The sequence below is a fragment of the Alligator sinensis genome, unplaced genomic scaffold (assembly GCF_000455745.1).
Source record: "Alligator sinensis unplaced genomic scaffold, ASM45574v1 scaffold937_1, whole genome shotgun sequence".
Taxonomy (NCBI): domain Eukaryota; kingdom Metazoa; phylum Chordata; order Crocodylia; family Alligatoridae; genus Alligator; species Alligator sinensis.
This window is the reverse complement of record NW_005842257.1, coordinates 869065-895162: the sequence shown is the minus strand read 5'-3', so window position 1 is coordinate 895162 and position 26098 is coordinate 869065. Positions and strand designations below refer to the sequence as shown.

The 26098-nt window shown below is 40.8% G+C and overlaps 1 protein-coding gene across 1 annotated transcript in view; it reads left to right on the top strand.

Annotated features, from left to right (window-relative positions):
- SUCLG2 (succinate-CoA ligase GDP-forming beta subunit) overlaps positions 1-26098 on the top strand; it is a 165381-nt gene that overhangs the window by 68174 nt on the left and 71109 nt on the right. Inside the window, exons 5-10 of the mRNA XM_025208842.1 lie at positions 7796-7895; positions 8000-8090; positions 14270-14422; positions 14978-15067; positions 18360-18456; positions 25699-25860. Of these exons, the coding sequence (XP_025064627.1) occupies positions 7796-7895; positions 8000-8090; positions 14270-14422; positions 14978-15067; positions 18360-18456; positions 25699-25860 (693 nt within the window). The remainder of the gene's footprint in view (positions 1-7795; positions 7896-7999; positions 8091-14269; positions 14423-14977; positions 15068-18359; positions 18457-25698; positions 25861-26098) is intronic.

Sequence of the window (26098 nt, the reverse complement as noted above, 5' to 3'; positions counted from 1 at the left end):
CTGCTGCTTGTCCTGGGATACCCCACACTGAGACAGAGAGATGTAGGGTTCCTATATGCACTTCTCTTTTATACAGCTCTGTTAGGGAATATCAGCCTGGATGAGAGAGCACTTGTTCACATGACTGTTTCTTACCAACAGCTGTTTTTGTTAAAAAAAAAATCTTTTGCTCACTCATCCAAACCGGACTTTTTGTTCCATCCTTATTTTCTTAGCAGTGGTTTCTTCCTGCAGTTTTTGCCAGTGTCTAGTACCTGTGACTTGTGGGTTCATAAACCCACACTGTGGATTGGCCTCTAAGCTTAAAGAAAAACTCTTTATGAAACATTCAAAGCTCCAATTTAGCAAAGTATTTAAATATACGTTTAAAGCCCAGTGGGGTTTTAGTGCATGCTTACAGTTAAGTGCCGTCTTGAGTTGTATGTACTGAGCTCTGCTCATTTGTGGCTAAAGGAAACAGGCGTTTCTTTCCTTTCTTTTTTTAAGGCAGCATAGTTAAACTGACTTAAATTTTAACAATTCTTTTTAATTGTGAAAGGAGGAAATTAGCACTTCAAGCTCAGTACCACAAGTGTTGAATAATAGTCTTCATTCAGTGAAAGCTAAGTATCTTTCTCTTCCATGCAAGGTGAGGGTAGAGAGAGGGTTGCCAGGAAAAGTGGTTAGGAAATTAGGGTTAAATCAGGACTGGCATGCTGCATGCTATATGCAAAGATTTCTTAATTACTAGAGTAGGTTGGTAGCCTCCTTTTCTTTTTTGGTATGTGATTTTTCTGAGTAGTTTCTTATATTTTCTGTGTTCTGCATATTATCATTTGTCTTTTCTGAAGCCTGTTTATGCCTAAGAATGAATTATGCACAAGCCCATATTAAAGTCCCTAGCTGTTGCATTTTTACACAAGGTACGAATTCCCCAGCAGCAGCGCTACAGTTCAGTAATGTATAAGAGAGGCAGAATCAGTCCAAAAAGGGACTTTTTCTAGCTCCAGCATTCTGCACATCATCACAAAGAATGAAATGTTGAAAACCAGCCAGGAAAACAGGTGTGCATATTGTTGCAGCTAGGGGCAAGAGTGGTGTTTGTTCTTAATGACTGTTTGACTTCAGCACTACAGATTGCATAAAACCTATTCTCTGAACTGTATTATAATGAATGCCGCTATGATATTTAGGTAGGATTTTTAGGACACACTTGAGCTGCCTGACTCCACAACTGTTTTTGCATTAGAACAAAACTGTATATAACAACAACAAAAAGTCTCATATTTTGGTGATGACAGCGATGTTTTGAGAACTGCAAACTGCAGTACAGAGAGCACTGGCAATATACACAGCTCAAGATATGTTCCAGTTTCCAGCTCCTCCTCAAAAGTTGAAAAAAGGCATGATTAGCGCCATTGCCTGCCGAAAATCTGCTAAGAGCATCTTAACAAACGGTCCGTGACTGGTTTTTATTATGTTTGACTCAGAGCAGATATAAAAAAACTGTCTCCTGACTATTTAACTGATGAGCTAATATATTCTACCTGTATAAGGGAAACAGGCATGCTCCAAATGTACATTTGCAAAATAGATGAACAGCGGCAGAATGAATTTTATAACCACTGGAGATGCTAGTTTAACATCTGCAGTTTGAGTGTCCTGAGTCATTGTGGCTCTCGGTGCATACACGTAGCCTAGGTCTGAGATGGATACTTGTTGTTTAGTTTTAGTTTATGATGGAGATGCACAATTAATATGTGCAATTAAAGGTGTTCACTGATAGTCAAAAACAGAGGTTCTAGGGTGATGATCTTTTTTCATCATCGAAGTTGCCAAAGGGGAAAATTTCAATGCCAGTTCTGTGTTTATAATCAGATCTTTTTCAGTCTTAAGGGTGTCCTCATGTGGCTGAAACAGAGGGTGTAATAAAGAAAGAAAACCAGAGTGCATGAATCAGCTGAAAAGCAGAAATAAAATTACCAGGGAAAAATATCTCCCTTTCTCATTAGTGCGGCATTTTTATTAGCATATTTGGTAAGAGAAACAAATAACTTGAATGCATCTTGTTGCGCATACAAAGACCCTTTAGTAAAAAACTCAATATGAGGACATTTGGCCTGGTAATGATGGTCAGTAATATCTCCCATATTTTAGGTCAGAATAGCATACTATGGAGCAAGAGGAACTGTCTCGAAGATAGCCTTAAGATATATTAAGATGAGCAATAATACCATGCGATGAGAAGTGGCCAGTGCAGTCAGGGTTAGCATAACCTTTCAATTTAATTCCATTTAAATTTACAGTCCTGCAGGGCCTGCCAGGTTGACAGCACTAGACACTGAGCTTGTCTATTTATCCTAGAGCAGATGCAAAAGGAGAACTGGCAGAGCAAGCTTTCCCGCACTGCACCATCGATGTGCTTCAGCACCGTTCCTCAGGGACCTCTTTCAGGCATGAAAAAAGCTCTTTTTTCATATCTTCCAATCCATGTCCCTTCTGTTGAGTTTGTCACAAGGGTGACAGGTAGTGCCACTTCATTTGTGCAATCCGTATACTTATTATACATTAAAAGCTACCTTTAAAGAAAATGAAGGTGGCGAAGTCAAGCAGTCAAAAATTAGAGAATACCAGAATTAATATGGCCTGTGCAGCCTTTATTCAACCCTGTTGATCATGTGCATTCTTTAATTACATGATCACTTGTTTCTTTTCCCTCAGTGCCCTGGCCTCCAGGTAACAAGGAGGTGAATAGAAGAATGGGTGGCTGTGTGTATGTAATAATTCAACGTCGATGCTCGTGGATCAAGTGAAGACACGTTTATTATAAAAAACTGGGGTAGTTAAAATGCAAGCCTGGCTACTTGATGACTTATTTTGAGAAGATTTAAGAGTACAGTATTAAGGGTGAGCCTTAACTTGGTTGATTTTTATCTGGCTTTAAAAAAATTTATTACTGGTGAAGTGTATCGTAATGGTTATGAAAGTAATTAATAACATCAGTGACAGGTTCAGGAATCTGGCTAATCTATCATTATAGATTTTAATGAGGCTTTTAATCTAGTAATAAATATACAATATATTCCAGGGTATGGAGTTATAAAAAGGATGATTGATCTGACTTGAATTCAAAGACTGGGGGAATGAGGCATGCGAAAAGATGGCTTCCTTTGGGAATGTGGGAGAGCGGTAAGAGGGGAAAGGTGGGAGGAGTGGAAGAGGGAGAGTTTCAATTAAAAAAATATATATATTTAACATCTCCTGCTTCACATCAGTTTGCTTACCTGGTAATATGTGGGGGTGCTGCTTGAACCAGCTGCATCCCTTTTAATGCTAAGAACAAGGGGAGTTAAGAAGGTTGCAGGCACCGTAACCTCTTAGGAAACATATAACCTTTAGCATGCATACAGAAAGGCCCACGTTTGTGTGTAAAGGTGACACGAACTGTATTGCTTATGAATTCTGTTCTGAGATTTCAGGACCAGCTCCCTGTGAGTTTCTACCCCCCGCGACCTGTCCTGACCCATGTCTCGGAAGTGCTCAGCAGGCGTGAGGAAGCTGAAGCAGGGAACGATGCAGATGTTCATTGTTTCACCTACCGTTTACCTTTCTTGGGCTCTTGAAAGTAAAGAGTAGTTGCTTTCTAGAAATCCCCCTGCAAAATCCTGTCTATTTGCTCTGAATATCCTGAGTCCCTGAAGCACAGGAGCTCTGGCAAAGGGAGTGTTTAACAGACTGTAACATCTTTGTTGGTCAGCACAGTGTAAGGCACCTGGATTTATAGGGCACATCCAGACGAGCATGCATGTACGTTTCCTGGGGGCCAAACAGCAGTGACACACAGTTGTGCCGCTGCTACTTGTCCCTGGAGAACGTCCATGCATGCACGGCAAGTTGCCCCAGGTGGGGTAGTGGAGGCTGGGGCCAGCAGCTTTACCCGGGATCCTGGGGGCCTCCCAGCGCTCCAGCAGCAGGGAGCCTGGTCGGCTGGTGGAGTGTGCTCCAGCTGGCCAAGCTCCAGTTTCAGACAGCACACGCTGCAGTTACACATGCGCCACATCACCTTTTTCTAGCATGGGGTTATATTTGACACCAGGATCTCAGACGGGACTTCAACACCACATACCACACATGTGCACTCATCTGGACGTGCCCATAGAGTCCTTCTTCCAGAGAAGGTACCAAGCAACCCAGGCATGGAAGCATGTCAAAGAAAGGAGACTGCTCCTAAAGCCTGCTTTGAGATAGGAAAGCTTAAAAGCAACGTGGACCCAAAAGTGCACAGACAAGCACAGCATCCCAGTGAACCTCCAGCTGAGAGAGCTTGACCCTGGGCTACAAGACCCTTTTGAGACCCAGGTTGAGACTTTCCAGCAGCGTTCGACTGCTCCCTCCTACTTACGTGACCCTGCCTGAGTTTTGCTCCTTCCCCACCCACCTCCTTCTCTCTATAATCATTTGCATTACACTAGGGTTAAAGAGATTCAGGTGTCAGGCCCTACATCTTTTAAAAGAGGAGCAAATATTAATTCTCAAGCTAAGTTAGTAGATTTGTTCCTAGCTTGCAGATGAGCTGAGATCTACAGGTAGCGGGTGGAAAGTCACTCAGTGAATGAGAGGTAGGATGAGGATTTGAGAGGGGGGACCCCATTACCATACTCTGTCAAATGATGCCTTATTTTTTAAAGTCCGTGTGAATTTCTTTGGTCCAAAACCATTCTTTGTTCTTATGTCAGACTTGGTACATGGGGCTGTTGTTGTGAGACAGCAGCAGTCGCCTGTAGTATGTGGTCCTTTCTGTATATGGTAGCTTTATTTTTATTTTTTGATCAACTGCAAATGTTAACGTACTTAAATGGGCTGGCACATCATCCTATCAACATTTAATGGAAAGATATTCACAGGTAATAAATTATCAAGCTGGGTAAGAAGAGAAACCACAGTTCTCAGTGTATTGTTTTGTGATCAAGAATCCAGTAGTTAAATATATACAGCAGTGGGTTGCGAACAAGCTGTTCACTTTTGCTGCAGGCAGTACCGGTGGACCAGAGTAATCATAGTTCCCCAAAGCAGGTCCAATTTTATTGATTCAAAATAGGCTTTCATTATAGCACTGAGCCTATTGCAATCTCAAGGTGTCACAGCGATTTGTATTCACGATGCTAACAGAAAAGAAAGAGATGGATTGCAGAATACAGTGTAAAGAACGTTAGTTCCTGAGTCTTTCATTGCATTTTGTAGCTTAAATGTTGTCCATATGGGTCTAAATCTGCATGAGTATATGTAGTATTAATACGATAGAAATGCACTTCTTCTTCTTGGTTGAAATTGTAGGACATGACGCTTGACAATTTTGCCTAAGGAGGACTGCAGGCTTTGGCCTTCAACTTTGTCAAATACAGTTAAAGAGACCTGGCGTGGTTTTGTTGAAACACTTCAGTGAAAATATGTGGAATTCACGTATCCTAACAGAAAAGTCAAACAAAATAGACCAAAAGTTGTGTTTTCCAGCAGTATAAGCAGAGAAATGAAAGAAACGTAAGATCTAGCAAAGAGAGGTTCAAGTGTTCATCTTATAATTAATAAAAGTAATTCTACTGCTGGGATCCTTTCTTTGTGCTGCATGGCTGATATTTACAGCTAAAACCTACACACTTTTAACAAACAATCTGAAATTGTTTTTGAACTGAAAAACAATTAGGACAAAGATCAAACAACGGAATAGAAATTGATTGAGAAATGTTAATTAGCAAGTGAAGTGCTGATGGAAGGGTTACATTTTACTCTCTTATGCCACAGAACATTCCTGTTTCTACCAACGTGCCATACTCTGAATAGTGCCAAGCACAGATATTTATAATATGTATAAACTTATACTAATAACTGCACAAAAGTTGTCTTTTACAATTGCTTGTAGCTTTGTTAAAACAGTTTTGATAGATGCTAAAGGAATAAATCCATGATAATTTTATTGTGTGAATATACGTTTAATAGATTTCCATACAAATGTGATTAGAATCTCTGCTTTTTTTCCAAGTTATCCTGCAAGTACAGTTAAATCATTTTATATATTCAGACTAAAATTACATTTCTTGTATGGGATAGTCTTTCCTAATGTAATCTGGGAATTCAAGCAGGAGATAACATAAAAACAAATAGAAATTTGTGTGAGCGTTTCCAGAAATCAGATCTTTAAATAAAATAGAAATGGTGACATTAGTAGTGAATCAACTTGGTAAATACTGAATGATCAAGCCTAGTTATTGTAAAATAAGATTTGGCTGGTTTACTTCATTTTCCAGAGCTTGGGCAAATAACTATTGAATTAAATAACTTCATGTCGGCTTCCCCCAGGGTAAGAAGAACCTGCTGTACTATGTTCTGCTGAGCTGGTATATTGATTAGTACTTCAGGTCTAACCTTTACATAGTTATGCTTACTTTTTTAACCTGCGTATTTATGTCTCTGATCCTTGTCTTTCTGAAGCTATTGTATTGTCCTCACGTTCTTTTGCCAGATTATAAAAAGATAGTCATTTAATTCAGCTTTCTTGCCTGATTTGTTACAGTCAAATGAAAAGAATCAGGGTAGTATGCAATGTAGAAGCTATGAATAAAATTGAGTTGGTGGCCTAAAGACCTTTGGTACAAAGCATAATGATCACATGCATAATTGACAGCACTTATCACTCAGAATACACAGCTTTCATTGTTGGGATGGTTAGTGAGTAAAACTAATCTAATTAAGTGCTTGTAGTGTCCATTAACAATGGCAAATTAGATGTTTTATCACAGCCGTCAGTGTGATTTTAAGTTTTGCTACTGTCAGTTGGCAAGTGATTTATAGTTGAATTCATCGTAATAATTTGTATGCTTAGAAAACACTGATACAAAACTTTTTTGTTGCATTTAAATTTCCTTGTTATCTGCTGTGGAGTGGCATGAATAATAGGGAGCTGGGAATATGAATGTGTTCGAATGTATGAAGTATTGTAAAGGAGAGTGTTTTGAAGGCTCAGAATGATGTATATCAAACATTAGTAGATGGATAAGCATGTGGACGTATTTTATCCTGAGAAGCCTGAAAATCAGATATTCTTTAGCATGCTAGTTTATGGGCTGTGTGGGAAAAAAAGCAGGCTTCCATCTTAATATAAAAATGCAATCATTTTATTCCGTGGTATTTGTGCTGACAAGATTTGATTTTTCGGTCCTCCAGCTAGAGGAGGATAGGAGCCAAGTAGGTAGCAGGATGGCAGGGAGGGAAGTGGCATTTACATAGTCACTGGGTTTGTAATTCCATGGATCACATTGATCCAAACACTCACGTAAGGGAACAGCAGAGATTGCAGTGGCCACTTCAGCCTGGGAAGGGCACGATACCCAGTACACAGATATGGACTCCTCCATAGGCGCAAAAGTTACTAGCCTGGTTCGATATTTGCTTGCCCTCATGTGTGTACAGAACCATGGAAATACCCTGCTGACGGAGAATAACGCTGGCTAAACAAACTGTGCAAGTTGTGTATAACCTGTATAATAAGGCATTTATTATTAATAAAATTACTTGGTCAAAATACCCACATATTTAGCTAGCTTGTGGGTAACTTGTGGTTATTCTTTTTCCTATTTTAGACATGAAAAAATAGGAAACAACCTTTTTTAGTAAGATTATCTAGGAGCGTTGAACTCTTGGTCATTTGGTTTTCCGATGCGCTCTAATGGTATTCTAGTTATTTTTTAAAATAGATGAGTAGTTATTGTAACTCAATAAATGGCATTAAATAGCACCACACCATATTTTTTTTCTGTTACAGAGGCAAGAGAAATTGTTCTAAAAGCTCAGATCCTGGCAGGAGGGAGAGGGAAAGGTGTATTCAATAGTGGACTAAAAGGAGGAGTGCATCTAACTAAAGAGTAAGTCTAAAGATCAAAGGACCTGAATCCGATAACGTTGAGGCTGTTTACAGTGACTGTTTACCTAATGAATGAGTTCATAACTGGACTTCTTTCTTTTGTAGCCCTGCGGAGGTTGGTCAGCTGGCTAAGCAGATGATTGGGTACAACCTTGCAACAAAGCAAACTCCAAAGGATGGCGTTAAAGTTAAGAAGGTTAGATTATTTTTTCCCCTTAAAAGTAGAAAAACACGAACAACTGCCAATTAATGCATTGTGATGCGGGCAACACACTTTGCCAGATCTTTGTGTCCTGATCCCTGATTGATTGCATCCCGTTCCTTTGATAAAGGGAAACAGTGCTGTTTTTGTTTTCCTTTAAGTGTTTGTTCATGTCGAAGCCTGCTGAAAAGCAAGAAAACATAAACTCCTTTTGCTAGATATGATGAAGCAAATGCTCACTAAATTCTAATGTGATCTCATTAGCGGAAACGTACCTTTTGATAGGCTACTTTGCAAGGAGAAGTATTACACTTTCTTCTTGTGGGTAACTGCTTTTGCTGAGATGTTAGAAGTGCCTTTTGTAGGGTGGTCATGTCCTTAATTATTAGCTCAGAGATGAGCAGCATAGGCAGCCTTTCAGACAGGGTTTTCTTAGGCTCTCTCTGTTCAGCTTAAACCCTGTAAGAAATTAAATGTAGTATGTGGGCTGCAGTTGGAACAGTCTGACTTTCATCTCTTATTTTGCTTTGTTCAACAGAGATCCCCAGACAGGGTATATAATGAAGAGCCATGCTGTATATTTGATGCCAAGGGATAGGTTATTATGCAGACTTCTTTGGTATGAGCTGAACGGGTATGTGTGTGGGGGTGGGAGCTAGTTGCTAACGTTTTCTCTGAACCTTAGCATTAGCACAGAATGGGGACGCCTTGCTGGACAGGTGCTTCGGAGGCCTTGCGGGAGATACCGTTGTGGCTCTTTGGTATCATTTCCATCGTTAGACTAGCAAGTGGATCCCGATAGGCAGTAATTTTGTGATAACAAAAAGAAGAAACAAAATGACCATGAATGCAGGCCTATCAGAGACCGTACTAATACACGCACACAAGACGTTGCCCACCTTAAAACTCTGCTTGTAGAGTTGCGTACGGTAAAATCTCTGCCAGTGCTTTAGTCTTATTCATGCTTTGTGTTAGCTGCACTGTTTGAAATATGCCAGCAGAAGGAGCTTTGCCTTTTTGCCTGATTGCAAGTTTTTCATATTCATCTAAATGTTCAGTCCTAGAAAGCAGACGTCTAATTTTTTATCGGGAATCGATAGAAAATGAAAAGCGTGTTTTTTCAGAGTGGATTGTTTAAAAGAACGTGCCTTAAATGATTTTTGTGGAGGAAGTGGGACAGCATGGCACAGCTCTGCAGGCTGGGTTCATTCAGCCCATGGGCCAGAGCTGAGCACCACTGTCATAAACTAAACCAAAAAAGGGTGGGTTTTTTAAGATAAGAGTAATTATATTGGCAATTTTATTCCGAGTTAAGAGTAATCCACATGGAGAGCTAGCTTGGTTTTTAACTATAACTGGTATACTTCTCCTATGCAGGCAAGCTCTTGTCCTCCTTTTTTTTCAGTTGGGTCACATTTACAAGAGTTTCACTCTTCATTGGTCTAAAAGTCCTTGAATGCACCAGCATCTTGGCTTATGTTGCTGGAAAATATATCTCAGAATACAGCAACAAAATAAAAGCCACTAGAGAGAAAATTTGCAACATGGATTAGGAAAAAAATTGTGAACAGAGACACCTGCAAGCATATTTCTCAGGATCTGTCGAAAGCGCAGCCCAGAGATAATTTCAAACACCTACGTACAGGTGATAGAAGTATACATGCAAAACCCATGTGAAAAATGAGTGTTACTGCCATCATCTGCACGAGCAGGTGTATGAGTTGAAAGGTTAGCAGGCAAGTGTTTCAATGTCTATAGCTATGGTCACAGGAAGAAGGGAAGCTTGACAATCCTTTGAAAATTAAATTCTATAAATCGGACCTTTTTGAGGAAATGACAGTATTGTGCTGTTTCTATGTTTAACATCTCTCCTTAAAGAAATATCTGCAGTCAGAATAATTTTGAAGTAGAAAATCAAGCTTGCCCTAAAAAAAACAACTAATAGAGTTGTTAAAGGGAAAAACGATGTTTCTCTCCACTTCTGTGCCTGCAAAAGCAGTAAAAACATGTCTATACTGCTGAGGATTGTATTTCTTAAACAAACAGTCCCCATAGCTCCTTTCCTGCTTAGCAGCTAGTTTGTGAGGTTACATTAAGTCTTCTTATGGCACCCTGAAATTTGGAGAGCCTTGTTATTGAAGGGCACCGGTCTTTTGCTTACCATGACAACTAGTTAGAATCCAATACCTCTGACTTCCTTTTAAGCAGTAAGAAAATTAAAATTTCAAACATGATTCAATGTCGAAGGTCCTTTGAGATTTTCTTGTGAAATTAGTTGATTTTAGAGGCAGTTTAGACAGCTACATGTTAAATTAGGAAAACGTGGCGTTACTAGAGTGCCTCAAAAATACTCTGCCTCTGCCCTTCCTGGATATTTCTATACGAAGCAGCTGTGAAAAACAGGATAACACATATCACAACTTGTCTCCTCTAATTCACTAACCATTTGCATATGTCCCTCATTAATACCAAATGGAAAGCCGCTCGGTCTGGTGTTCTTGGCTCACGAGCGTTCAGGTGGCTTTGCTTGGAGAGCTCGAATGAGGTAGGATGAAGCCCCGTGGTCCTGGTACCATCTGACCGGTGCTTTTGCTCGACTCAGAACTCCAGCAATTGGCTCCAGTACTTGCGTGGACTGATGATATACTGGTGCAGGGTGTCCAAGAAGGCCAAACCCTATATACAGGTAAAACTGAACACGATGTGCAGGTAAAACTAATCTATGCTTGTTAAAGTAACAAGAATAGCAAGCAGCTTATAGTGCCATCTTTAAGACTTCCTTTAAAACATCCGGGAACAGGCATCCTTTAAAAAATACAGTAGTTCTGTATCCTTTGTTAGCAGCTTCCTTCATCCCTAGTTTTCTTTAGTCTGCTTTTGAACAGTGGCTTGTTTGAACTGCTCCTTTAGATCTCCCTATGTTCTAGGAAGAAAGCAAGAGAGAGGAAAAGGAAGCGAGATTATTCTAAGGGTCAAAACTCCTTCCCAGTCATATCTCCATTAGCAAATAGCTTCTTCCCTCCCTTCTGCCTAATCAACAGTGGCAAACTTTAATTTCTTAATCTCTCTTTCTTTTTTGTTCTGTAAAGATGTACAGCCTGGCTTAAGGTAAGTGCATTCTTTCTCTCGTGCTCATTAGCAGGACGGCACAGAGTTGAACTGGGTAAAACTATAGCGCATCTTCCTTATTTATATTCCTACTATTATGAAAACCCAGAAACAGTTATTCAGTGCATAGATCCTCTCAGGCATGCAGAATGTCAGGACTCTAGGAGTTATTACATTAATTTTATATTTTAAAGATCTGGACCATTGGCTTGACTAAAACAGAATACTGTTAGCCCTGAATCTGGCTGAATGTGGTTTTTGAATGAAGTAACGGCTATGCCCTGCATAACAATATATACAAAACCTTCATTTACGGTCACTCTTTAAGGCCATTGGTTTATAACCAATCGGAGCATCCAGTTGTTCTTCTTTGATACTTATTTATTACCCAACGGAAACTCAATTCATGTTTTCTACGGTTTCCGGTGAAGGGGTTCGTTAGTCACCGTCACCAGCTGACATGGTTGATCTTCACCTTTATTGGCTGTCTTGGTGAACAAGTTTGAGTGTGAATGGAAGTGGAGGAGAGTGAACCACTCTATTTCCCCAAACGTGATTCTTTGGCTTCAGGGGCTTAGAGCCCCATGGAAATGCACTGTAGGGGAGCACACTTTGATATCCTCTTTGCTGCATATGGCCTGATTTTAAACAGAAAACTGCAGCCTTGGAAATACAGCTGTACACCTACTGCCAGCACTGCATGTGATGAGAATGCAGTGCTGCAGGAGATGATTTAAATGGCATGTGTCGCAGAGCACCTCGGTGCTCTGCTCCTAGAGGGGAGAAACTGCCAGGGAGAGAGACAGAGCCCTGGCAGGTCATAACGAGCCCAGCTGCGGGTTGCCGGGGCAGCTAAGGGGAGCCAGCTGCCTGTAGGAGGCAGGGCCTGGCCCTTATAAAGCCCAGGGCTGAGACCAGGCTGGCAGTTCCCTGCCAGCAGCCGGAGAGGCAGGAGCTCCCTCGGCCGAGATGTAGCAAGAGGCCTGACTTGCAAGTACAGCTCACTATAGCCCTGAGAGGATGGGGTACTATAGTTTAGCCAGGAGGCTCTAGTTTATGTTCAGGCCTGCATATCAGACCGGAGGCTTGGGTGAGGCTGTAGGGGTTGGAGGAGGCCTCATAGGGACCCCAGAGGTGTGGGGCCCCTGAGCGCAACCAGTAGGTTGCGGGCGGGGAACAGACCCCGGGTTGTATGCGGGGTACATAGACCCCAGCCCCAGAGTGGGGCAGTACTGAGAAGCCCGAGGCGGGCACGGCAAGCCCCAGAGAGGGGGAGTGCCATAGCGGTTTATTGAGAAGCCCGAGGGGGCGCAGCAGATCCCAGCGAGAGGCTGGGTACTACAGAGAGCCCAGAGTGGGCTACACTATTGAGGAGGCCCGGGAAGCGGGCTGGGAGACCCAACAACGTCTATCACATCAGCGAGGCTTGGGGCGTGGTATCAGGGGCTGGTAGGAGCCACGCATAGCCCATAAGGCTAGGGTGCTTGGGGAGCACCCATCATACCGGGTGACCACAGGAGTCCGGGAGAACCGCGGGGACAGAGGTCCCAAGTAGCCGTGCCCAGGGAGTCATAGGCAGCCTCCCAACTATATATATATATTCCAGCAAGACGTGGCGGGCGAGAATTAGAGGGTGCCTTGGGCCGGCCTGACACGGAGCGAGGGACCTTAAGGAGCACACGGCCCTCCGCGAGGACCCCGCCGTGACAGCATATTTACAGTAATTTGGTATCCTCATGCCAAGAGAGCTGTTAGTGAGTCTCCACAAGTACAAAAGGGCATCTAATCTCATCAATTCCTGCTACTCCTTAGTTAACAAATATGATGAGCAACAATCTGGATGGGCTGAACCTAGTTATTCCCGTACCCTTACAGAAAGGGTGCTGTCTGTGGTGCTTTTGTTGTTTCACACAGATGGGGGTTATAATTAAAATACAGGAGCAGTACTTCATTTTCAGTCTCACTGCAAGTGAGAGTACGCATGAATTTCAAGCGCACAGGTGTAGCATAAAGCCCCCGTTGGTACTCCATCAGCTAGGGACATGAAGGGGTTCCTTAGTTCACAGTGGTGCTGGGAAGCAAAAGGATGCTGATTTGGGTCAAGCAGGGAAGCAACAGCTTTGCAACTTGCTCTTCATCTGCTTCTTGCTTATTAGTGGCACACAGTGCAGTGGGGGCCCCAGAGAGGTATCCTAGTATCTCTGTGGAAGGGATGTGAAAAGCTGTAGGGTTTTAGTGCAAAGCTGTAGTAGCATGCATAGCGCTAGTAGGAAATCTGTACAGGAGCCATTGACCTAACAGCATAACGGCAAGGTAAGGTCTGCTATAAGGTCATCCATAGGAGAGCATCTCCTGAGGAAGCAGTACTGCCAATGAGACCACCAGCTCTTCTGGGGTCGGCTGTCTTATGTCTTGCTGTATCCTAAGGCTCTATAGGGTTACGCTGCATCTTGCCACTGGTGCCCTATCAACTGCCACATTTATTTCATCCATGAAAGAATTAGAGCACCAGGATTTTCTGCATGATGTCACCAACCATTTTCCTCCTCCTGCTTTGAGTTTCTTTCTTGGAAAGAAAAAAATGTTTCCCTCGTTTACAGCAATTACTAAATGTTCTCATTAAAAATAAAAATGCATTTTTGATTTAGTTAGTCTATATGGTGCAAATCTAACTTTCCTTCTAATGAAAATGGCCAAGGAAATCTCTGGTTTTGGGACAGTGCGACGTAAGAAAAATGCTAAGAATCATGAAACACTGTCAGGCTAACCAAGTTGGTGGTACCTTTCACGATAACAGGGTAGCAGCTATCAAAGTAATGACTTCAGGGCAGCGTTTGGAAATGAAAGTCACCATAATATCTACTAGCAGGTCACTGCAGAGTAACATGTTGTTTTTGACTTGTTCTAATTAGGTAGAGCGTTTTGCCATTTAATATATGCCTTGTATGGTATTCAGCACTCCCAGACGCATCAACAGAATAAGGATTATGATCGACTCTCACTAGCCAAGGACTACCCATTAAAAAGACTGACTTTTACCCCCTGCCCTCCATATAAATTTTTAGGTGATGGTTGCAGAAGCCCTCGATATTTCAAGGGAAACCTACTTTGCGATTTTGATGGACCGAGCCTCTAGTGGACCTGTTATGGTTGGCAGCCCACAGGGCGGTGTGGACATAGAAGAAGTGGCAGCTACCACTCCACACCTTATTTTTAAGGTATTATGACTGCTGAGAAGTGCTAACTTCTTAATCCTGACTTTTGCATTAAAGTATTTATAATGTCATTGTGGCTTAATAAAGAATAGATAAGCTATTCATATGGGGAAATAATTGATGCAAACAAGTATAATTATGTAAAAATTGCGAAAATATTTAATGCACGTTTTGAAATTATATAAACTTCGTGACATTACTGGGCAGTGACACCACTGCTTTGGAAAGTTTCCAGAAGATGTCATAAAAATTAACAGACTAAATATTCGTCAACGCCATCTGTACAGTAATTAAAAGTGAAAACTGGTGTCAGATTGTCTTGTCAGCATGCCACCCTGAAGAATTATATAGTTTTTCGAAGGACTGTTTCATAGATGGTGTGGTAATTATAACGTACCCTATAGGCAGCTGCTATAGCCTCAGCCTTGGAGAACTTTGGCAAACAGCCATACTTTAATTACTAATTTGCAAATATATAATAAGCATTTTCTCTTTGAAGTTATTAATCTCCACTCGAATTGAATATCTGAATTCCGTTTATGCACTTTATTGTACCAGGAGGAAATCGATATTTTTGAAGGTGTGAAGGAGAGCCAAGCACTGTGCATGGCAGAAAATTTAGGATTCAAAGGACCTTTGCAGCAGCAGGTAATTTGAATTGTTCTTAGATTAAGTGGAGGTCAGTTCAGCTAAGTGAGAAAATACCTCCAGAACAGATCTTAGAAATGTTGTGGTTTTGGGGTCAGGCCCAAGGTTATGCTTTGAAGCAATTATTCCTGTATTTAAACAGAGCATCACCAGCTCTATGTAAATAAGCGTCCTTATTCCTCCAGAAATGCAGTGGAAGGAATCCATGGGGGGTCTGCTGATTTCAGTGGGAGCTTACACTTGTCGCCGTCAGGCCCTGAATGCATCAAATTCAGTCTCAGGAAGACAAATCGACAGCGTGGTTCTTTTGTACAACAAAATAATGTTTTACTTTGAAAATAGATTCCCTAAAAATATTCTGAAGGGACAGCATTGAGGCCGTCAGGCCTCTGCCTTTGATGTATGCTAAGTGTGCTATGTGGCGCAGGACTGCACGTGCTATCACACCTGTGTGAATCATTTTATAGATGGGGAAACAGCATATTTAGCTTAACGTTAATAGCAGTAAACGACAGACATGTTGTTAAAAGCTATTTTTACTTAAACGCCCCCCCCACCATAATAACCAAATGCCATTTTTGTAGGATCTGTGCATCTTTAATACAGACTTCTAATTATTTTCTGTCCCAACTGTGCAATTAACAAATGCATAATCATTAAGTTGATTAACACACATTTGAAGAGTTAGCAGTATCTTTAATGAGGATGAATGATTATATAGAACCTTTCAGCCCTTGCAGAGTTCTGGTACTTAATTATTAAAAACAATTCATGGATGATTAAGCTGAGCTACACCACATGTGTTTCCTCCCATGTGCTCTCACCTCTTCAGGTTGAGTATGCTGGTGTATATAAGCATAATGAATAGATCCCAAAATGAAATGTCCAACTGAATCAAAACTACTTGTTGGATGGGATTTGGAGGGGCCCCTTTATAAGCTTCAGCACAGAAATAGGCCAGGGAGAAGTGATAATGTTAGGTCACCTTTGTGCCCCCCCTGATCCTGGACAGAGATGCTAACCTAATCCTATCTAGCTGTCTTTTGTCATTCTGCTTTGAATCTCTGTGGGTTTGTCCCAAGCCAAACTGTCCTGGGCTTTGACTTGCATTGACATAGGCTTAAGACAGTCATCTACACACACAGTTTGAATGACCATCAACTTGAATGAGCTCCATTTGTCCTGGGAAGAAGTGTAAGCTCAGATTTTTTGCAAGTACCTAAAGTGGGACAATGGGCTTGTATTGTTTGTAGGATCCCAGGATAAAAGGCTTCGTCTCAAGAGAAATCTAATGTCTGTTTTTAACCTAGAGTGCTGTGTGCGAGGGCCCCATTGCCAGCACAGTCCTCCTGAGCCCTACACTAGGAACTGTAAGCTTTATGGCTCTCTAACAAACAGCCAATGCTGAGATTTCTGCCTTGGCAGGATCTGTATTACCCTTTTTGTCCTTTTACTTGATGCAGGGGGTCCAGAATGCAAGGACTTGTATAGCATTCTGGTTTTTATTAGGTTAGCTTCCTGCTATGTGCGAACAAGGGTATAGACAATTCACATATAATCATGAATTTATCCAAGCTAACATTTCACAAACTCCTGTTATTTTGATTGAGAATGATAATGTGCTAATTTCTTTCCAAAGTATTATTTTATGCTGATTTCTTAGGTTACAATTCATGTCTCACACTCGTGCCATTTCTTAGCAAATGGACCCCATGTAAGCCAAAAGCAGGATTTGACCCATTCAGTACTGTGTAGGATTAAAGCCTGGAAAATGTCACACAGTGAACTTGCATTTAATTCACTTTCTGCAGATATTCCACTGAGCAAACTTAATATCAGGAATGTTTAAGGAACCTGCAAATATTCAGGCTTGGAGAATATTGCCAGGAGGGGGTAGGGGGGTTCAGACAGGACGTCAGAGAACAGAAATATAGCATGTTACCTAGAAGGGCTGATCAAAATTAACCAGAAACTAGTAGCAAACTAATAACATGCTGCTTGGGAGCAACCTAAAGAACAAGGATCACTTTTACACACTAATAGGCAAATTCCTTTAAAATTGTCGTTTTTAATAGCATATACATTTAGAGACTTGTAGTTCTGGACTGGTACAATAGAAATCGAAGCCATAAGGGAATTAATCTTGCAATATTCTAACATAATTTCCCAATACAAGTGTATATATGTTTTTAAATCATAAAAAAATAAGGGTGGAAGAACCCCCAGGAAATCTCCTAGTCTAGCCCGTTTCTCAAAAAGGATCATCCCTGTTTAAAATGTTCCAGACAAGTGTGTGTCTAATCTGCTCTTAAAAACCTCTAAAGAAGGAGATACCACAGCTTCTCTAGATACCCCTTGTCAGCGGTTAAACACCCTCAGACTTAAACAGGTAAAAACCCCCACATATATAACCAAAGTTGCTTTTGACTGTGTTTTACTTCCTTGCTTCCCAAAAGATCCTAAATGTTTGGATCTTAGGGTTTGGTTAATTGAAGCACGAATTCAGTAGGAAAAAAAGGGGAGGGGGAGTGGGTTTGGTGTCCCATTCACTCTACCAACCTTTCAGTCGTCAGGTGGGTCTCAGGCAAATGAACTGAGGAGGGAAGATCGGTTTCCCTGATTTTTCACATTGGCAGACCTTAAAGCTGGGCTTACCTGTTGCTAGGGGGGTTTACCAGTAATCCCACCCATGGGGAGCAGTCACAGAGAGATGAATGGGCATAGAAGAGCAATGTGGGGGGGCCAAGAGAGGAACTTTTGTTAAGGTAAATTGCTGGGGGGCGTTAGGAAAAGGTTGCATTTTTATGTAGGCGGGACACTTAGATTTTTCCCAAGCAAATAAAGCAAACTGATCTGCACTCCTTAGCTCCACATGGCTTCATAGTTTCTGAATTTACACTGATTAGCTTAAACACTTAACTTCAGTATCAGCATGCTGGAGATAATGTTTTCTTTATGAACTGTAAGAAACTTGTTTTAGCTTGTATTAAGCTTGTTTATATTAATGATGCTTTTCATTTTGCAGAAAATCCCCCATTCGTATGCTCTGAAGTGAGCCTTTGCTAAATGCTGTAAAAGTCTTCTGCTACATTATTAACATTTTTAAGTAGTGTTTAAATATGAATGTACAAATGGAAACTTAAAGTAATACGTAGTAATTTTTTAAAAATTTGGCTTGAATTGTAATGTAATATAACATTAAAAGGAAACAAAAAGGGTTTTGCCTTTTCCTTGAAAAGGTTGACACTTTCTTTTTGTGTATGGTAATTACAAATCATTTGATCAAATTTAGGCAGCAGATCAAATTAAGAAGCTGTATAATCTTTTCCTGAAAATTGATGCCACTCAGGTTGAAGTGAATCCCTTTGGTGAAACTCCAGAAGGACAAGGTAAGAAATTAAAGAAAACAAATGAATACATTATAATTCTTTATTTATGCAAACTATAAATTAAATTGCAAGGAAGGCCGTAGCAGCAGCTTTGCATTAATTTCATTTTGTAATTTAATTTAAGCAGCTTTCATAAATGTTCCCATGACAGAGTTTACATTTCAATGCCTTTTGTTATACCATCTAAGAACTGGAAGTATCAGCAGCTACATGCTATGCTTGGCAAGAAATAACAACTTTTTCTTGCTTTTCATACAAAGTACTTTTGTTCACGCCATTAGAATTAGTCAGGTCATGGAAAGGACTAGTTATTTTAGGAAATCATCTTGAATATGCAGGCAAGTTACAGTCTTGAGTAAGTTTGCTAGAACAGAAAAAAGAGAGAGCCCAGCTGGACTAGCAGAGTTCACACCTGACTGTATCCGGTGATAATCAATAAGCTTCCACTGTGGAAGAAGGAATAAAAACATATATGGGAAATCTTGCACAGTCTTGCTGCTTGCCTTTCCTCTTGTCACCCTGCCCTTCTGCTGTCTTGGCATGTTAGTTCCACCAGCTGACTGTCACAGCAATTTAGGGACATGTATCCATACACCTATATATATAGGTCCTCCTCTGCATTTGCCCTATTTCCCCACTGTGCCGCACATGTCCTAAAAAAGGTGTACTTGGAAAAATAAAAAGCAGGTTGACCTTGCTGTGATAGATGGGTTAGTCGTTGAATTCAAAAGAAAGGGAAAAGAAAAAAAGATTGATTGTCCCTTTACATCAGTTCATAATGCAGGACAAAAGCCTTTGATTCAAGGGCCCATTAGGACAAAATCAAATGGATCAACAGCATCTGCACTGGTAGGAAGAGAGGTGAAGAGAGGCCTTGACGTTAGGGAGGGAGGTGCGTGCCAAGGCAGAAGCAGGACTTTTTCATTAAGGACTGAGGAGGTGAAGCAGAGGATGGTGCTGGCTTCAGGGAAAGAAGATGTAGTCTGGGTGTGGCGAGGTAGGTAGAGCACATTTGGAGCTGGGGCAAGGACATGGCATGAAGGGATAGGACTCAAGCCTGAGACTCTGTTTTAGCGGAGGTAAGAATAGCCAATCTCTTGATAAGATTCTGCTGCACCGTGGGTGGTACATTGTCCCTCTCTCCCAGGTACTCAGATTTAACGTAGGATTGTAGGTGCAGTTATTTGAAACAACAGTAAATGCATGTACACAAGCATTCACCGCCACTTGTGGGTTACCTTCTAGTTACCCTGCTAGTTCCCAGGTCACTGGTGAGTAACCATTACCACCTTACCAGATAACTGATGGCAGTTGTCAGCCCCGTACTTTCAGAGCGGTATCTCAGATTCTTTTAATTACCTTATTATACCATGTAAATGGCTTAGCAGAGGTCTCCCTTGACTTGTACTGCGAGCTCTGTATCTGCCCTTTAAAAGTAACTCCAGTGTTCAAACTTCTGAACACACTTCCCCTACCACTCGCTCCTCCAAAAAAACGGTCCTCACGTCAGCTTCTCCTGTGGCCTCCAATAAGCCACTGCCTCCTTCCTGGGATGGTAGCAGCCTTGGTGGGGCTGTTTGCCAGGCATTATATCAAAGAGACTGCCAGAAATGTTAGGCCCTGCAAAGGAAGACCAGGAGAAGCTAGATAGAGGGGCTGCGGGAAGATACTGGTAAAAACTCAGAGTCTTTTTCTTACTGTCTGTTCCCTCCAGTTAGCAGGGATTAGATATGTACTTTATATGTATTTATTGTGTTGTTTGGGGAAGGATAGATCAAAGAGAGGCAGCCATGTGTGTAGTCTCTGAAGGTCCTGAGATGCAGGTTCACCCTAGTCTTTTCTGCAGGTAAATTCCAGGTTCGCAGGCCTCCTGCTGAGAGAGCTGCATCTTGTGAACACATGGGTTTCAATCTTTTTGATGTCAGCTCCATCATTTCAGTGGATCTTAGCTGTCGTAGGAAGTCGTGAACACACAAGGCGAGGCAGTCCCTCAGTCCAGTCGCATGGAGGGCTTTGAAGACGAGGATCCAAAACTTGAATTTAACCACCTATCCAGTGGGGATCCAGCCAGTAGACCAGGAACGTGAGCAGCGTGCAGTTCCATAAGTGGCTTTGTGTTTAGGCATAGAGAAGTACAATAATTGAGCCTGCAGGTGAGGAGGGAGCATAATTTCTGGCCTAGGAAAAATGGCATTTTTTTTCTGGTTGTGTGTGATTATATATTTAGAATGAGTAAAGCATTCAGGTAAGTGCAGAGGAAGCAAATACAGCTAATGGTTAGGCTGTAAATCTCTTATGTGGAGGGAAAGGGTATAGCGAAAAGGAAGTTCTCCCTTTGTCCTATCATCTATTTGGTGATATAAGCCGGGTCTCTGGTTGGCCGAGGAGTTTGTTTTATTTATGTAAGTAATGCTGACCTACTTGTGGTTGGGTTATTGCTAGCATTTTGGTCTGTAGGGTTTCATATTCTGCTTTAGACACAAGCTGAGAGAGACCTGTGAAGGTGGAGGACCTGGGTTGGGCTCATTACAGCAGAAGCACAGTCAACGTGGCTGATGAAATCTCTGACTGCTGTAAGTCTTGGGGAAGGACAGCTCCACCAGCTCTCTTGGAAAACTGTATTAAATAAAAGTCACAGCACTAAATAAAAGCGTTTTAATTATCTGTGGTTAATTTGTAACATAAACTGCTTTTCATTAAAAACACATAAGGTCGCTTTTATATATTTTGGCTCGCTCTGCTTAGAAATTCAAGAGTTGAATTGTGGGTAGAGACTGTAATAATCTTTTATCCAGCTGTCCAACAACATTTTATCCAGTAAATCAAATGCAGAAGAATTGGCAGTGTGATTGCAACTAAATTGTCCTTGACCTTCAGATTATAATGCCAACAGAATTTCACTCTTAATGACTAGTGGAAGCATTAGAATAAGAAATCTAGATATTTGTTCTTCCTTATTACGGACTGTATTTTCTTGCTTAAGCACCAGTTTTTGAATGTTAAACGGACTGTATTTTCTTGCTTAAGCACCAGTTGTTAAATGTTACCAGCCATTACTGTAAAGTAATATTTAAAAAAGTCAGTAGAAATAATTTGCTTACTGTACCAAGTGACAATACAGAGATTAAATTATAATAATGAACAAGTACGAGTTTGCTTTATGACCATAATGAGCAATAAACAAATTAAGCTGAATTAGGAAAAAATGATTAATGACTAAAGTTTCTAAATGCTTCTTTGATGCAAGGGAATTTTTCTGTTGATTTTTCTGGTCCTGTTCATTTTTATTTCAAAGCGTTTTATGGGGAGGGGTGGCGTACGCATGTATGTGTAGGCGCCTTTTTGCAAAAACTTTGGAAGCCTGTTTGGAAAATGAACCAAATCATTTCAAAGTGAGGGGTCAACACGAGAGAGAGAGAGAGAATCAGATGAAGGGTCTCTTTTGCTCAAGTAAGAGGCGCTTGAGAGGAACAATATTAGAAACGGGACGTATTGAGTGAAAACTTTCTGCTCTCTCCGTGAACCCCCAAGCTTAAGAGTGGTCTTGTCCATAGCACGTCACTAGTTGCTGTTGCTGCCGACGCGTGGCAGAAGGCTGGACTAAGCCCTCGTTTTTCAAGCTGGGAGCTCAGCTCTAGTAGAGGGCAGGAAGAAACAGGGCTTTGAAGTAGTAGGAGATGTGCTACTGGAGACCAGAGTCTGGGCTAGCATGCCTTCTCGTTCCATTTCCAGCTTGTGAGCTATGCCATTGCCAGCCCATCTCATGCAAGCCAGGGCAAAGTGAGTTGTTATCTCTAGGTCAGCAGCTTAGCCTTTCTGCAGAGCTGGGGGTGCAGAAGGTCGGCGAGGAGGATATCAACTGAACTGTCATACGACCTTCTCCGGAGCCGCTTCTCGGCTCCTCTACCCTCAGAGATCAGAGGAGGAGAAGCCAAATGGTATGTAAGCTGCAGAAAGGTCCTGACTGACAGGAAATAATGGCATTCTCCCTCCGCCTATATTTTTCTGCTCTATGCACAGTAAAGAAAGCAGCAGCACTTCATTTTAAATACTAAAAAAATACTGTGCGTCTTTACACATTTGAGGAGCGCATTGCCATTACTTTATCATGAAAACATACAGCCCTGCATATGAAGACAATTTATTCTTGTCAAAACAACAGTTAAGATGGGCTTATTTCATGCTGGGATTTTATTTTCCCCGTATTTGTGAATTTCCATTATGAAAGACATTGCGCCGTGTATTTCTCTTTGTTTCATTTTGTGACGCGTTCTTTTGTTAACACTCTTGGGTCGCAGACCCATAGCTGTCAGTTTTTTTTTTCCCCCCTATTTTTTGTTCTCAGTGTAAACTGTTGAATTAACAGCTTGCAAAATCTTACACTACTGACAAAAAAAACCCCCAACAGAAACGCTCCGTGAATATGAGTATTGGAGCTTTCTTTGATAGTTGTTCAGAAGGAAAATTCATTTGTATAGTCTATCATGCATGTAACAATGTGCTTTTGATGGTGAAAATTGTTTGATAAATATTAATAGGTGTTTTTCCCACTACTTTGTACATAACGTGGCCTTTGTTAAAGATGAATGTTCCATAGAAATGAGATTTTATTAATGTGACATTGAAAATGTTCATGTCTAAGGTAAATTTGGAATGGAAAGCTGAGAGCCTCAAAACCCGGCATTTTACTCAAGTGTTGGATCACATAAGCAAGTTAAAGCTTGAAAAGGGAAATTGGTTTTGTGGGTCTCTTGTCAGTATAGGCCTTAATTCGTGGTTAACAAAAATTAATGTTCTACTAGTACTTTGGAGGACACATTATTGACTTGATGTATTTCCCATTCTGGGAGGTTCCCACATGGCACGCTTGCATGTAGAGTGAGATCTAGCATCTTCCAACAGAGATTTATTACACTTGGAAACAGCTCTCCAGAACGGCAGTCGCTGAGAATAGTCTTGATCTATCGTAATTTATTCTGGTATTGATTGCGAGTCAAAGGCAGAAATATTCTTTGATTTAAAAGGCTAAAAAACTGCATTCAGGAAGTAGGACTGAGACTTTCCTGTTTTGTTCCTTTTTGTTTGGATTTTTTTTTAATGCGAGCCAAAGAATTTCCTAATGCCTGTTTTCATCACAAGAAATGAGAGTAGCATAGTTACAAAATTACTTAAAATAAATGGTAAAAACCAGCATTTGTCATGCTTTTCTCATTTTCTGCTCTGTCATAATTCTCAGAAACTTCCAAACCGTAGGCTCTAAATAGGCACATCAGTTGGAAATAGATGGAATAGGTACGAACACATCAGTTGGAAATGCACAGGGATCGAAACATAATAGATACGAACAGTTCTATTAGGTTTATATTAATAGCATTACTGATTTCTGGATCAGGCATTTCCTGGCGGTTAAATCCAGCTGGTCTGTCTTGAGACTTCATTTACTTCAGCCAGTCATTAATTTCTAGACGTTGCCCAGCCCATTATTACTTCTGTAATGCAGTAGTCAGGTTTTGTTTTTTGCACTTGTGATTTTTTTTATTACTCTGTTAAGGTGTTTTCAGTGTGCAGTCTATAGAGATAGTCACTCCATATGTGTTCAGGTTGCACCTGTTCATGGCAAACTAATTTTAACCCTTATGTAGGCCAGTCAGCTTATGTCTTGATAACTAGGGGGTTAGTTATTTTTAATGCATTCTTGCAAATAGCAAATATTAACAGCAAGGTTAAGTGTTCTTTACTTTTCAATTTTCTTTATTCCTAATGTAAAGTTTTGTACATACAGGCAGTCCTCAGACTTACGACAAAATTGGTTCCTGAAAACCATATCTTAATCCTGAAAACCATATCTTAAGTCGAAATGTTGTAACTCAGAACCAATTTTCTCCTAAGGAACAATGTTATAAATGGGAGTTTGGTTGAACCAAGGCCCAACACCCTATTTTCACCAAAAATACCCCAGACTTCTATACTAGATCAATTATAGATGAGTAATATAGCGACGTTACTATTTACAATATAAATACATTAATCACATTGATTTAGAAGGATTTCTTTGAGGTGACTTTGCTGGACTTTTTGAAGGGCTCTTGGTTGGACTTTGTGAAGGGCTCTTGGCTGGAGTCTTCTCAGGAGTCCTGGCTGCAGGTTTTTCTGGAGTCTCGTCGGTTTTCTTAAAGAAAGTGTCCAATGAAGTTTGAACAGATGTTCTTCAGGGAGATGGGTGCAGCAGCGAACTTGTTTGCTGGTGTGGCGTCACATCGGATCAAGCGTTGTAAGGTCGAAACTGATGTCAGAAAGTCGAAACAGGGTGTCGATTTATAAACGTTTTAAGTGCAAAACGTTGTAACTCGAAACGTTGTAAGTCGAGGACTGCCTGTACTTGTACTTCTGTTTCCTGTTTGCTGACTTAAAGCTACTCTGATTCATTTCTTTAAAAGAACAATTTTGGTAGAACCAAACAGTCTGCAAAATATAACCAGAAAAAAATCTTTGCTTAGTATGTATCTATCTCATACATTTGAACTAAATGTAGAATACTATACAAAGAAGATAGAAATACTATACAAACGAGAGAGAATATGCTTTTGACTTACTGGGTTTTTGGTTGTAGCCATGTTAGTCTAAGGACATAGGCAGGCCAGGTTCTTTGGGTCGATTTGATCTTTTATTAGACCAACTGAGTAGTTAGAAAAAAAGTTCTTAGCTTTTTTCCAACTACTTGGTTGGTCTAATAAAAGATAACGCATCTACCCAAAGAACCTTGCCTGCCTTTTGACTTACAATATTTATTTAGAAAGATGCATAGCATATTATGGTTGGATGACGCACAAGATTGATGGTGGGTTATTTTTGGTAACTCATGTGAAATGCATTGTTGGTATCAATAGAAGAGTCCAGGTCATAAAAAACTGTTCTCATAACTGATGACATTGAGGACAATCTAATGAGAATAAGCATAACCATCCTTTTACTACAACAGTTGCTTTTTACAGCTCATGGTGAAGTTAGCTTGATAGTGCGGCACAGAGAAGATTATGCCACCATTTCCTATGCGAGCATATAGGAAAAATATATTTTAGGGCCCCAGTTTTGCATGTACTGTGGCCAATAAAAACCTCTGTTGATTACAATGGAACATGAATCATGCTCTTTGCACATGTTAGTGCAGTATCCTTTGATACTTATATATCATTTTAGAGTTCTAAATTGACATTTAATGTGAATTTTTTTCCCGTTTGTTAGTTGTTTGCTTTGATGCCAAGATAAACTTTGATGACAATGCAGAGTTTAGGCAAAAGGAGATATTTGCCATGGATGACAAGTCTGAGAATGAGCCCATAGAAAATGAAGCTGCCAAGTATGACTTAAAGTACATAGGACTGGATGGAAACATTGCTTGCTTTGGTAAGAAAAAAAAATATGTCTGTGTGGATCTCAGTGCAGTGGTTCATAAATGGCTCACAGCAAGTCAGAGCTCTCTGCTTTGAAAAATATTCCCAAATGCTGACCAGCTAATCCATTAGATCAGGGGCGGGCAAAATACTTCCCACGGGTTGGATCCCTCCCATGGAGTGATTTTGCCCAGCTCATGACTGGTACTTCAACCTCCCTGAATGGTGCTGGGATACCCCTTTCCTATGCC